This window comes from Hemiscyllium ocellatum, chromosome 9 (genome assembly GCF_020745735.1).
Source record: "Hemiscyllium ocellatum isolate sHemOce1 chromosome 9, sHemOce1.pat.X.cur, whole genome shotgun sequence".
Classification (NCBI taxonomy): domain Eukaryota; kingdom Metazoa; phylum Chordata; class Chondrichthyes; order Orectolobiformes; family Hemiscylliidae; genus Hemiscyllium; species Hemiscyllium ocellatum.
In genome coordinates this window covers 40766367-40778735 of record NC_083409.1, presented here as the reverse complement: position 1 = coordinate 40778735, position 12369 = coordinate 40766367, and the positions used below count along the sequence as shown (strand labels likewise).

Sequence of the window (12369 nt, the reverse complement as noted above, 5' to 3'; positions counted from 1 at the left end):
TGCCCATTGACTGACTTCAAATATTTCTGTCATGTACTTTGCTGTCATTTGTTCATGGTAAATGAGGAATGCTGACAATATAAGATGATATCTGGTATTCCCTCCTTAGATTGTAAACAAGTTTACTTTTTAAACTACATCAGAGTTTGAAAAGTCTCTGAGTGATCTCAAGACCTGTCGGTCATGGATTGGGTTTTCTATTCATTCCTCAGCTGCTTGTCAGCATTTCCCACACCAATGACACTGTTTTGTAGGTAACTTCCTTAGCTCAAGCTTATATAACATCTAGTTTATAGGGATCTATGACTCTGAGTCAGTTTGGCATAAACCTCTTTCATAGTGGGCGGCACGGTGGCACAGTGGTTAGCACTGCTGCATCACAGCGCCTGAGACCCGGGTTCAATTCCCGACTCAGGTGACAGACTGTGTGGAGTTTGCATGTTCTCCCCGTGTCTGCGTGGGTTTCCTCCGGGTGCTCCAGTTTCCTCCCACAGTCCAAAGATGTGCGGGTCAGGTGAATTGGCCATGCTAAATTGCCCATAGTGTTAGGGGTATGGGTGGGTAGCGCTTCGGCGACTTGTTGGGCCGAAGGGCCTGTTTCCACACTGTAAGTAATCTAATCATATGGCTCCTCCTTTTGTGGCTTGATTGGTAAAAAGCTGCAACTGAGTCAAACAGACCAGCTGGTTCCTTGTTCAGTTCCTGTTTGGGCTTCAGCTGGTTTCAGTTCAGGTGGCAGCTGGTATATCATAATTGACCACCGCACACTTGCAGTAGTGAGAGAAGAATCAGGAGTGTGTGGTACTGGAAAAGCACCGCAGGTCAAGCAGCATCCGTGGAGCCGGAGAATCGACGTTTCAGGCATAAGCCCTTCATCAGGAATTATGCACAAAACGTCAGTTCTCCTGCTCCAAGGATGCTGCCTGACCTGCTGTGCTTTACCAGCACCACGGTCTTGACTTTGATTTCCAGCATCTGCAGTTCACCTCAGGAAAAAATCAGACAAAATGTCCTCTGCTGAAAAATTAACCCTCAATGTAAGACAGAATGGGATTCTGCTGTGATGATTTCTGTTCACAGCCTGGCCTTGAAACATGAAGAATGGTCGTTTAACTGAAGGACTGGAAGAAATGCATTGACCACAGACCTTCAAAAGTAATAAAATGAGATATTGGCCAAATGCAATACTTCAGTTTCTGCTCTGTCTGACGCCATTTAATCCTGGACACACTACAAATTGTAGATCTTCTGATTAGTCCTTTTGCCTGCTAACGATTAGCTTTCCTGAAGACCGATTTCACCAGAGTCAGCCAGTGGAAGAAAAAAAATGAGTTGTTGAGGTATGTTGTTGCTCTGGGTTTGTTATTCCTCTTCCTGGTTATGTTTTCAGTCTGTTCAATAGAAATGCAGAATGAAATTCCATGGGAAAATCAGCCCAACTGGCTATTTATACAAGCTTTCACTAGAATTTAGCATATTGTGGAAGATGAGAATTGTATTTCCCCAGGAATGTATGACAAAATAAAATTTGTCCTATAGGATGTATGCAATGGGATCTTGGTTATCTTTTGGGTCTCAATACGTTAGAAATGTAAATATAACCAATGGCTTCCATTCTGTCTCTCTGGTATTTCCAGGGAAGATGACATTAAATTTGGTCATCTTTCCTGTAGTGCAGGATGCCACTTCTCAACTTTATTGAAAAGCTCTAATGTCAATTTACTTGTGGAAGTTGGGTCTCCATGTCCTAAGAGCTGTAGTGTTACTGCATAGACAGGATCACAAATCACATCTACTTCACCAGCTCCTTGTTTCTCCAGGTCTTTTGTGATTTATGGAGTTTGATATATCTGCCCCTCAAATCTCCCAATTTCTGAACCATTTTGTTCCTTCTGACTGCAGAGATTCCTAACACTCAATGCTTTAGCTGTCAGATGATTTTAACTACTACGTGATTTACTATATCTTCAGGTTAGTTATCATTAATTATTCAGCTGCTTCTTGTAAAAGTTTGGTCCTCATTAGCTCAGATTCCAATTGCTTTGTCCACTTGTTGACCACCTTGTTGGAATGCCAGCCTTTGCATTGAGGCTTTCTCCAAATTTGACAGATATATTTGACTATCGTTACTATTTTTTTCATGTCTCAGTTAGCTTCCCCCCCCCCCCCCCCCAACCCCCCAGATTATTTTTAGCTGTGCTTAAAAGGCTACTTGAAATTTGCAATGACTTTCAGCATTATCATTTCCAAATTCACATTTTTCCTTCGATTTCTTATAGCAATTTAACATACTGATAACATCACAAAAATTCTGCCCTCAAAAGTCTCACTTTCCTATTGACTGATGTTTGCAATGTTTTTTTTTGTTCTTCCTTTTTTTTTATTCAGAAATTTCTATGTTTTGTATGGTTTCAAATAATTTCTTCCTCTAACTACACTGATGGGTTCCCTGTAGTTTTAAATGAACAATGTGAGCTTGTAGTGAACTTGAGGAAAATGTGTCAATTCAGTGTCCTGGAATAGCAGGATGAAGCAATTGCTGACTGTACTAGTGCAGTGTTCACTTTGGTCAATGGCATACTGTGAAATTGTTTCATTAGGAGGAAAATCCGAGAGAATGCTGAGGGAGGATATAATCCAGGTTTTAAAAGAATCTTGAATTTCACATCCCAAACAGAACAACGAATTTCATTTCTAGTTCATGGCTCTAAATTGTGCAGCGCTGAGTCATGACATCCTCTCAGCATTCTCATTTTAAAACCTCTAGTTGTCCTTTAGTTTCCAATGTTGCCTCAGCAACCGGTGAAATCATGTTGCATAATAATATGCATTTTCCGTGTTTGGAATAATTTGGTCCACAAACCCAGCTAAAACCATCTTGTGCTCCAGAGTGTGTCTGGGTCACTTGTTTTCAGTTCCTTTTTGTCGCATCACTACCAAATGGCCATAAGCTGAGAGTTGTATACTTTTGAATTCAATGATTTGTTGTCTGCAATTTTGAAGAGTAAAAGTTATTTTTGTGCTGTGCGTTTGGGACTCATTAAGATCTCTTTATATAATTGTTTTTCTTTCCATTGATGCTTTTTAATGTTGTCTTGTGTTGGACATTTTTTACCTTCTTTCTGCCCGTGGATTTTCTTTTTATATTTCACCTGTTTTAATTGTGACAACATTCACTTTCTAAATTTCATCTGTGGCTGGTCATCTCTTTCCCCTACCATTTATAGAGATGTTTGACTTGTCCCTCTTCGGAGTGGATTAACCATTTGTTATGTGACTATTCTTGAACTAAATTTGCATTTTGCTGCTCTGCATTAATGCTGTTTTACTAAGTCATTTGTGTCTATTTCTGTCTTTTAGTTTCCTTCTTTTTCAGTATCCCTTTTTTGGATGTTTCTTCGACCCTGATTTTTAAGTTAACTTTTAAGTTATTTTGCGTTAAAACCCTCTGCCCTCTTAGCTTTCAGCTGTTGTAAAACTGTAAAAACTGGGATGTTGTAGATTTTCCAGGCACTTTTTCCACATACTGGCTGCTGCTGAGTTATGTAATAATTTGAGGTAAATAATATAAAATATAGACCAAAGTAGAATTTAGTTCTGAAAGTATTTGCATTATTAGATTATTTGAATACAGCAAAATAATTTCAAGGAGTTAACTGAATTCTGTTTTAAGATGCAATCACAGCTCGTGAGAACTGAGTGGAGTAGCAACCATTTACTTGTTTTATTGTTTGTTTTCATGATTTTATTTTACTTTCAAATTTCTTTGTACCTTGCTGAAAGTTGTACACTCAGAAGTATTGATTTAAAAAATGGTTCTGCAATTGATGCCTTAAAATAGATTGGATGCCAAAAACATTTTCAAAAAACACTTTTTGCCTGTGCAGGAAGAACCCATGGATACAGATCAGAGTAACAGTGTCATAAACTCAATTCAGTCAGAAGTCGCTAAATATCAGATGCTGATTGAAGAGGAAAATCAGAAATTAAAACGCTATAAGGTGGGTTTTATCAAAACTAGCTTCTTTACATGGTATATTAGCCTCACTTATTCGAATGATTTGTCTTGTGTTAATAAGAAAGTAAAATCAGACCATAAAATGTTGGAAAACCAGACATAATTGTAGGAAAGATGTTTGCCATGGAAGTACTAAGCAATGTATATTTCATTCAGATTTATTACAAAGCAAATATTATTGGTTCGACATTACCATGAACTTCAGCTGTAAAAAATCTGGTGCGGCTGCACTTGGAGTATTGTGTACAGTTCTGGTCACCGCATTATAAGAAGGATGTGGAAGCTTTGGAAAGGGTGCAGAGGAGATTTACTAGGATGTTGCCTGGTATGGAGGGAAGGTCTTACAAGGAAAGGCTGAGGGACTTGAGGCTGTTTTCATTTGAGAGAAGAAGGTTGAGAGGTGACTTAATAGAGGCATATAAAATAATAAGAGGGTTAGATAGGGTGCACAGGGAGAGCCTTTATCCAAGAATGGGGACAGCGAGCACGAGGGTGCTTTAAATTGAGGGGTGATAGATATAGGACAGATGTCAGAGGTAGTTTCTTTACTCAGAGAACAGTAAGGGTATGGAATGCTTTGCCTGCAATGGTAGTAGATTCGCCAACTTTAAGTACTTTCTGTAGTTGTGGTGAAGTTGATCTGGGTGTTAAGTAGGATCATGCGTAATGATCTTCACACTTGGTGGGCTGTGCAGCAATCAGGGATTTGCTGTACGTGAAACAGGCCTTGCACAAGATAAAACACTTATGGATTACCGTGCATCAATCGTAAAAGGATTGTGCAGGGCAGCAAAATGGCTGTGTACAACAAACAAAAGTTAGAGGAAACATTATGTGACTGAATCAATCCAAAAATAGGCATTGACTGCTCATAGATGCGTGGATGAGGCAAAAGCCTTGCATCCCAACAATGCTGCTCACGAGGACTTAGCTCAACTTTGTCACCGAGGATGCCAAACAGAAGCCAAAATAGGCACTTGTTTCCGATATATGATGAATGATGGGCAATATTTGTGAAATACTACCTGCAGATCCTGTATCAATCTCTAGAAATCAGCTGTTTTCAGTTGAAATGAAGATGACGATCGATCTCCCACAACTTCCATGCCTACGCTTCCTATCAAGCTGCCAGTGCAGACAGCATCCTCTTTCTGAGAATGTCACCAAGTGTTGAACTTTCAATTCCATATCCTCTCCCATAACAAAATACATCTAATTTCATTTTCATCACATCTTTCTAAAGTCCATCTGCCTTTTAAAATCTTCAGTAATGCATGTTTTATTTCCACACTTAAGAACTCCAGTGCTTCCCTAGTCATCCTCCTGTGCTCCATGCTCTTAAGGTCCTTCTCTCTCAAGGCTCTGCAGTTTGAATTCAATTGCATGTTAAAGCCAACCTTACTGTGACCCTGACTTTATCATGCTGCATAGTTCCCATCCCTCTAAAATTCTCATTGTGCTGTGTCTGTTTATGAACTTGTGTCTGCTTATCACTGTAGTCGACTCCATCCCTACCACCACCACCAACCCCACATGACCCCATGATCAGAACTCTGTTTACTCTGACTCTGGCTTCTTGTAGGTTTGCTATTCTTCTTTGATGTGCCTTCAAACACCTCAGGCGTATGCTCTGGAATTCTGTCCTGAAATTCCCTTGCATTTCTACCTTGCGCTTCTTCTTTCTCTAAGATCTCTCAAAATCCCTAGTTTTTAATTAAATATTGGGATATTCCATCTAGTAACTCATTCTTTGCTTAATCACTTATTTTTGCTGACTCTATCTCTGCATTGGTTTTCTATGGTTAAAAACTATTTAAGAATGCAAGTTTTGATTATTGTGAACCAGGTTCCCAAATTGGACCTACCCCCAGTGAGTGGTACTTACAAATGATAACAAATTTGATAAGTCATGTGGGTGGCTGTGCTGGATGAGTGTCACTGGATGTTCTAGATGTATATATTGCAGTATATGAGCTCACTTCATTGTGTCTTGTCTTGTCTTGTGTCAGATTGAAAATGTCAGAAGAAAGCACAATTATCTGCCCTTTATCATGGAACTTTTGAAGACATTGGCAGAGCACCAGCAGTTAATACCACTTGTAGAAAAGGCAAGTATCTCTTTATTTATAATTCATTCAAGGAATGTTGGTATTTAATATCGACATTGTTTTTGTAAACGTGAACCACCATCTTGACAGTTATACTGCTTGTGGTCTTGATAGACCTTGCTATAGGAAAGATTATATTAAAACTGTAAAGAGTGCAGAAGAGTGTTGCCAGGATTCAAGGGTCTGACTTCTAGGGAGTGGTTGGACAAGCAAGGACTTCTTTTCGTTCGAGTGTAGGAGACTGCAGTGGGATCTGACAGAAGTGAATAAGGTCATGAGAGGCAGAGTGAACACACTCTGTAATGTTGGAAGCAAAGTAGCATGCTTCATACTTGTCCAGTTTTATTAACGTATTAATTTCAAATGATTAAATCTTTGTATACTTTACAGGTCCAGCTATTATCTGGCAATGGTGTTCTGTGCTTTCATTGCATGGTAGGACCTGAAGTTTAGATTGAGATGCTCCACTTGGTGATTTGGTAAAAGTTATTTAGGGAGTTCCAAATCAGCACGGAGCTTAAGAAGAAGAAAACCAAACCAATGCAATTTTTAAATATGCTCTTCTGCTTCTTGTTTCAAGGCTAACACAAATGTAGGCCTGTGAGCAGGTCAGCTGCACTCCTGGAGTGGAATCTTCCATTGACGCTGGGCACCTTGCCTACCCATCTGGAGAGCTAATAAGAGACCCATGTTGTCTGTACCAAGGAAGACTCACTGTATTCTTGTAGTCAAACTGTTCCAAGCACACTGGTAAAGCCTTCCTGTTCAATTAGCTCCCCAGGGATTCGAGACTAGCCCACCATGAGCTCATGTGCCTGGCAGCACCATCAAGATGGCCCTGGCTACTGTCAGAACCCTTGAATCCAAGGGCATGGGTGAAAAATGTGATTTTTTTTCAGGGAATGGGGAGCTCCAAGGGTAAGGGTCATGGGGGTTAAGGGATGCCGGGTGTTGAAAATTAGAGAAGAAAAGTGATTCTCAGTGGGTACTCACTGCCCTTTGTCCAATGTCCTCAATCAGGCACTGATTGACTTTGGTCAAGACTCCCCATACCCCCAATATTTGCCGAGCAACCCTCACTCTTTGATTCTGGGATGCGGAATATTGGCAGGTCTGCTTGCTGCTGGATTAATCACAGTGGCAATAGGCTGAAGCCTTCACATGATTATTAATTAGCTACGTAAGAGACTCATACGGTGAAAGGACAGGAAGGCCAATTGTGAATCTTTCCAGCCTGTACTTCAAGATGGCGATTGGGTTTAGGAGTGATGCACAAGTATGAAGATCCCCGAAGAGGGAACAGGAGCAGAAATCATTGATCTGAAGAACCTCTATTGTTGTTGGTAAACTGGAACTGTGTATTTTTGCAATGAAGAGCAATGCCTACTGCTCCAGTGCTTAGTAACAGGGTTAGACAAAGCCAATAATAGTTGGCTTGGAGCACAGTCCTAATGAAAAAAGGCACTATGCACAAGGGTATTTGTTATTTTAGAAAGAAATAAATACAGACAACTCCCCACCAATGGCATCATGAATAATCAGATCGCAGTGATCTGTGTTGACATGGAGTATGCTCACTGTGTTTGTTATTTTGATCAAGTGACAATAGGCCAAGTATATGAAAGTATGTAATGTATGGCTATATTTTGAATTTTTTTTTAAATGTTAAGTATTTTTAACAATGTCTAAAGTCATTTAAATGTAGTTTATGATTTAGCTAATGGTTTGAAAAGTTTACAAGTTGGTTTGGCTTATAAGCACCATTGGGAATTTTAAATGATATGTGCAGTGCAGTTATGACAGCGCAGTGAAGAATCACATTGGTGTAATTTCCTCGTGCATAATTGCCAACTATACCTCTCACAATATACTTTGGAGTAGACATTATTGAGCATATGGATATGAGGGCCGATAGATCACTCATAGTTTCCCTCGTACATCTACTCTACCCAATTATGGAATACCGTGAAACGATAGGAAGAAACAAAAAGTTGAATACATCTTGCTGGATTCACATGACAAAATCATCTATCTGTTTACCAACACAGGCTAAAGAAAAACAGAATGCCAAGAAAGCTCAAGAAGCCAAGTGAAACTTCCCTGCGTTAACTTTGTGACCATTTGCTGCTGATAATTCTGTTTTAAGAAGTAGAATCTGACCTATAACCAGTGGACTTTTCGTATAGTTAATGAGTGCAAAGCACTCTCATTTGTAATTATATGTCTCGTACAAGACTGTTAAATGTTCTCCATTTGCATCACGTGCATGCACTATGTACCATGTTTAATACAGAAGAGGTTTTTAAAATATATCTTTTTCTGTCCTTAAAAGTTGTTCAAGTGCTGCAACACTGTCCAACCCTAATTTCAAGATTTCTCTGTCTTGTGTTGAGTACTGACATTGTCTAGGTGCATGACAAGATAAATGCTAAATAAAAATTATTTTCAAGAGTTGTTTTACATATGTATTTGTTCCTCTTCCACGTTTTTTTCCCCATTCTGAAAGTCAAATTAAGCTCAGTGATTGCAAGTTTGAGTTGTCTGAGAACACCAATACTCTGGAGGAAAACAGCAGTTTGATCCTAGTGGTAGAAATTTTGTCTATTTTGAAATATCAACAAACTTTCACCTGAGATTTTCAGGAATACATCAGTTAAGTAATGATTGCCTAAGCAGCAATGAGGTAAAAAGATCTTTTTGACTGATATTTAATGCACCACTTTTGTTTCTTGTGTCCTTTCCTTTTCCATCTGATGGGATGAGGTCATAGCAGACAGCATTGCAGATATCTAGAATTTGGATAGTATTGTTGAAAGAATAGATTTAAAACTGATCAAAACCTCAAATAAAGATGTGAAACTTACAACTGTTTTGCTCATCCTTCACCCCTAGCATTTTAGAATCGTTCCGTCTAGCAGCCCAGTAAATTTAGTGTAATTGTTTTCTTTTTCTGTTGAATGAGTTTCCTGTTTTAAATCGATAAAATTCACACCCTGTGCATGGAGACAAATACTGCCTAATTATTTAAATCTGCTTGCCATCCAAAAAAAAATTATTCATCCTCCAAATTAAAATCCACTTCATTTTCATTTGGCACAACAGAAGTTGCTGGTTTGGACTAGACATTATTGAGCATATGGATATGAGGGTCTGGCAGCAGCTGTGAAGAGAAATCAAAGTTAATGTTTTGGGTCCAGTGATGCACAAGGGTAAGACTTATACAATTAATGATAGGGCCTTAGGTAGTATTGTAGAACACAAGGACAGGTACATAATTCTTTGAAGTTTTTATCACATATAGACAGCATGGTTAAAAAGGCGTTTGGCATGCTTGCCAGTCCTTTTGAGTATTTGAGTTGAAAGTCATGTTGAGGTTGTACATATTATTGGTAAGGTCTCTTCTGGATTACTGGGTTTCAGTTATAGGAAGGATATTATTACGCTGGAGATTTGGATGTTGCCAGGTATGGAAGGTTTGACTTATAAAGGCTGAATAGGCTGGGACTTTTTTCACTGGAGCATAGGGGGTTGAGAGTCAATTTGATAGAAGTTTATAAAATAATGCGTGGTATAGATACAGTTAATGGTATCTGTCTTTCCCTTGCATGGGGGATTTCAAGTGTAGGCAGCACATTTTGCAGGTCGAGAGGAGAGAGATTTAAAAAAGACAAGGCAAATCCCTTACACAGAGGGTAGTCTGCTTGTGGAATGGTCTTCCTGAGAAGGTGGTGGATGTGGATGCAATTACAATGTTTAAAAGACATTTGGATAGATACATGAATAAATGTTTGGGAGGGATATGGGCCAGGAGCAGGCAGGTGGAACTAGTTAATTTGGGATTATGTTTGATATGGACTGGTTGGACTGAAGAGTCTGTTTCTGTGCTGTATGACTCTAATTAACATTGTTGTTCTTCAACTGAACACTAGGAGGCACTTGTGTAGTGCAGTTTGGATTTATGCTGTCATAAAGTAGCATTAGAGTTATGTATATGCATGTTAAATTGCCATCTGATTTCCTTTCTCTGGGAGGATTTGCCTTGGTAGGGGCAATCTGGCTGTGGATAGAAGATCACGATAAGAAACACGTGAAAGAATTTACATTTTGATGAGTATGTTAGGACAGTGTGCGGTTGTGGAGTATAATTGCAAATGTACTGGATCACCTGATGTGTACATCTTTGACACAATATGTTTCAGCACAGTGGGAGGAAGCTGCAGGGCTATGGCAATCTTTGTCCCAGAATCAGTGTAATATGGCAATTATTATTTCTCATAGTCAGTTGAATCTGTAATTGGTTTGAGAATGTTTGAAAATTACTTGAAAGCGTTGGTATAATTTGTAAATGGATTAACGTTCTTGGATCATAAGAAATACTGGTCGATGTGGTCTGGTGATCCTTGACCTGGAACCAATACAGACAGTGAGGTTGGGGGGCGGTGGTGGCACGAGAGTTAGGAAAGAAACTGCTGGCAGGCACACAAAGTTGCAGGTATAAGGGAGTACAAACACGAGGGACAAAGAGACAGATACAAACAAACAGGGAGCAAGGGCAGGAGCACAGAATTCTTGAGAAGAAGTGAATCACTGGGGAAGAGTTAGTTGTTTGAGGACACAAAAGGAGAGAACGATTCAAAAGTAATGTGCAATCTGGTTGAAAAGATCTAAAACTCGGAGACTTGTTTGCATAGCTTGGGAATACTCGAGGCTTGCATACTTTGTCAGGTGGCTGTGATGTGAACCAGGCTGTTATGGTTGGCCAGTTGAAATGAGTTCTGCTTTGAATGTGGTCTGAAAATAGGCCTAAATAAATTTCTAGCTCCTTATGTCAACATCAGGACTTTTAGGTGTTAACATGTTTTGTCCTAACCCTAACCTTGAAACAGCAACTTCTTGAAGGTTCATTATTACTGCCCAAAATTATAGCTAAGGGCTTAAAGGCTATAGAGATCAAGTAAGATTAAGATGTTGCCCTTAAAAATGACAATACCTGAATTGATTCATGTTATCTCCTGAAATTGGTTAGAGGCAATGCCGGTGTTGAGTGCTACAGTTCTGAGTTGTGGATCTGAGTTATGTTAATTGCTTGGGGTGGCAAGTGGGGCAGAGGAACTACAGCATCTCCTAACATGATGGAAAACTGAGTGTGTTGAGGGAGTTTGTGTAATACCATGTTAGTACCATGGAGACAAGTCAGGAGCTTGCCACAAGGAACTAAAAGTACAAAAGGGGAACCTATGCAAGCACAAATACTTCACCAAATTCTGTATTGGCAAAAATATAGCTTGTTTCTATAGTTATCGATTAGCTAATCAAGTTAAAGATGTTCCTCCAGTTGCTGGTAATTGGCTGGGTGCATACTGTACTCATAACAGCCTATGCTTGCAAAATCTAAAACAAAATGTCAACTATTAGATGAAATTCCCTGATTCTACAGCACTTGTTAAATAAAACCATAAGACATAGGAGTGGATGTAAGGCCATTCGGCCCATCGAGTCCACTCCGCCATTTAATCATGGCTGATGGGCATTTCAACTCCACTTACCAGCATTCTCCCCGTAGCCCTTAATTCCTTGTGACATCAAGAATTTATCAATCTCTGCCTTGAAGACATTTAGTGTCCGGGGGCCTCCACTGCACTCCGCGGCAATGAATTCCACAGGCCCACCACTCTGGCTGAAGAAATGTCTCCGCATTTCTGTTCTGAATTGACCCCATCTAATTTGAAGGCTGTGTCCACGGGTCCTAATCTCTCCACCTAACGGAAACAATTTCTTAGCGTCTACCCTTTCCAAGCCATGTATTATCTTGTAAGTTTCTATTAGATCTTCCCTTAACCTTCTAAACTCCAATGAATACAATCCCAGGATCCTCAGCCGTTCCTCGTATGTTAGACCTATCATTCCAGGGATCATCCGTGTGAATCTCCACTGGACACACTCCAGTGCCAGTATGTCCCTCCTGAGGTGTGGGGCCCAAAACTGGACACAGTACTCCAAATGGGGCCTAACCAGAGCTTTATAAAGGCTCAGTAGCACATCGCTGCTTTTATATTCCAACCCTCTTGAGATAAATGACAACATTTCATTCGCTTTCTTAATCACGGATTCAACCTGCATGTTTACCATTAGAGAATCCTCAACTAGCACTCCCAGATCCCTTTGTACTTTGGCTTTATGAACTTTCTCACCATTTAGAAAGTAGTCCGTGCTTGTATTCTTTTTCCAAAGTGCAAGACCTCG

The 12369-nt window shown here is 39.7% G+C and overlaps 1 protein-coding gene across 1 annotated transcript in view; it reads left to right on the top strand.

Annotated features, from left to right (window-relative positions):
• uchl5 (ubiquitin carboxyl-terminal hydrolase L5) overlaps window positions 1–8577 on the top strand; it is a 38728-nt gene extending 30151 nt beyond the window's left edge. Inside the window, exons 9-11 of the mRNA XM_060829707.1 lie at window positions 3888–4001; window positions 6028–6126; window positions 8175–8577. Of these exons, the coding sequence (XP_060685690.1) occupies window positions 3888–4001; window positions 6028–6126; window positions 8175–8219 (258 nt within the window). The 3' untranslated portion in view covers window positions 8220–8577. The remainder of the gene's footprint in view (window positions 1–3887; window positions 4002–6027; window positions 6127–8174) is intronic.
• Window positions 8578–12369: the final 3792 nt, after the last annotated feature.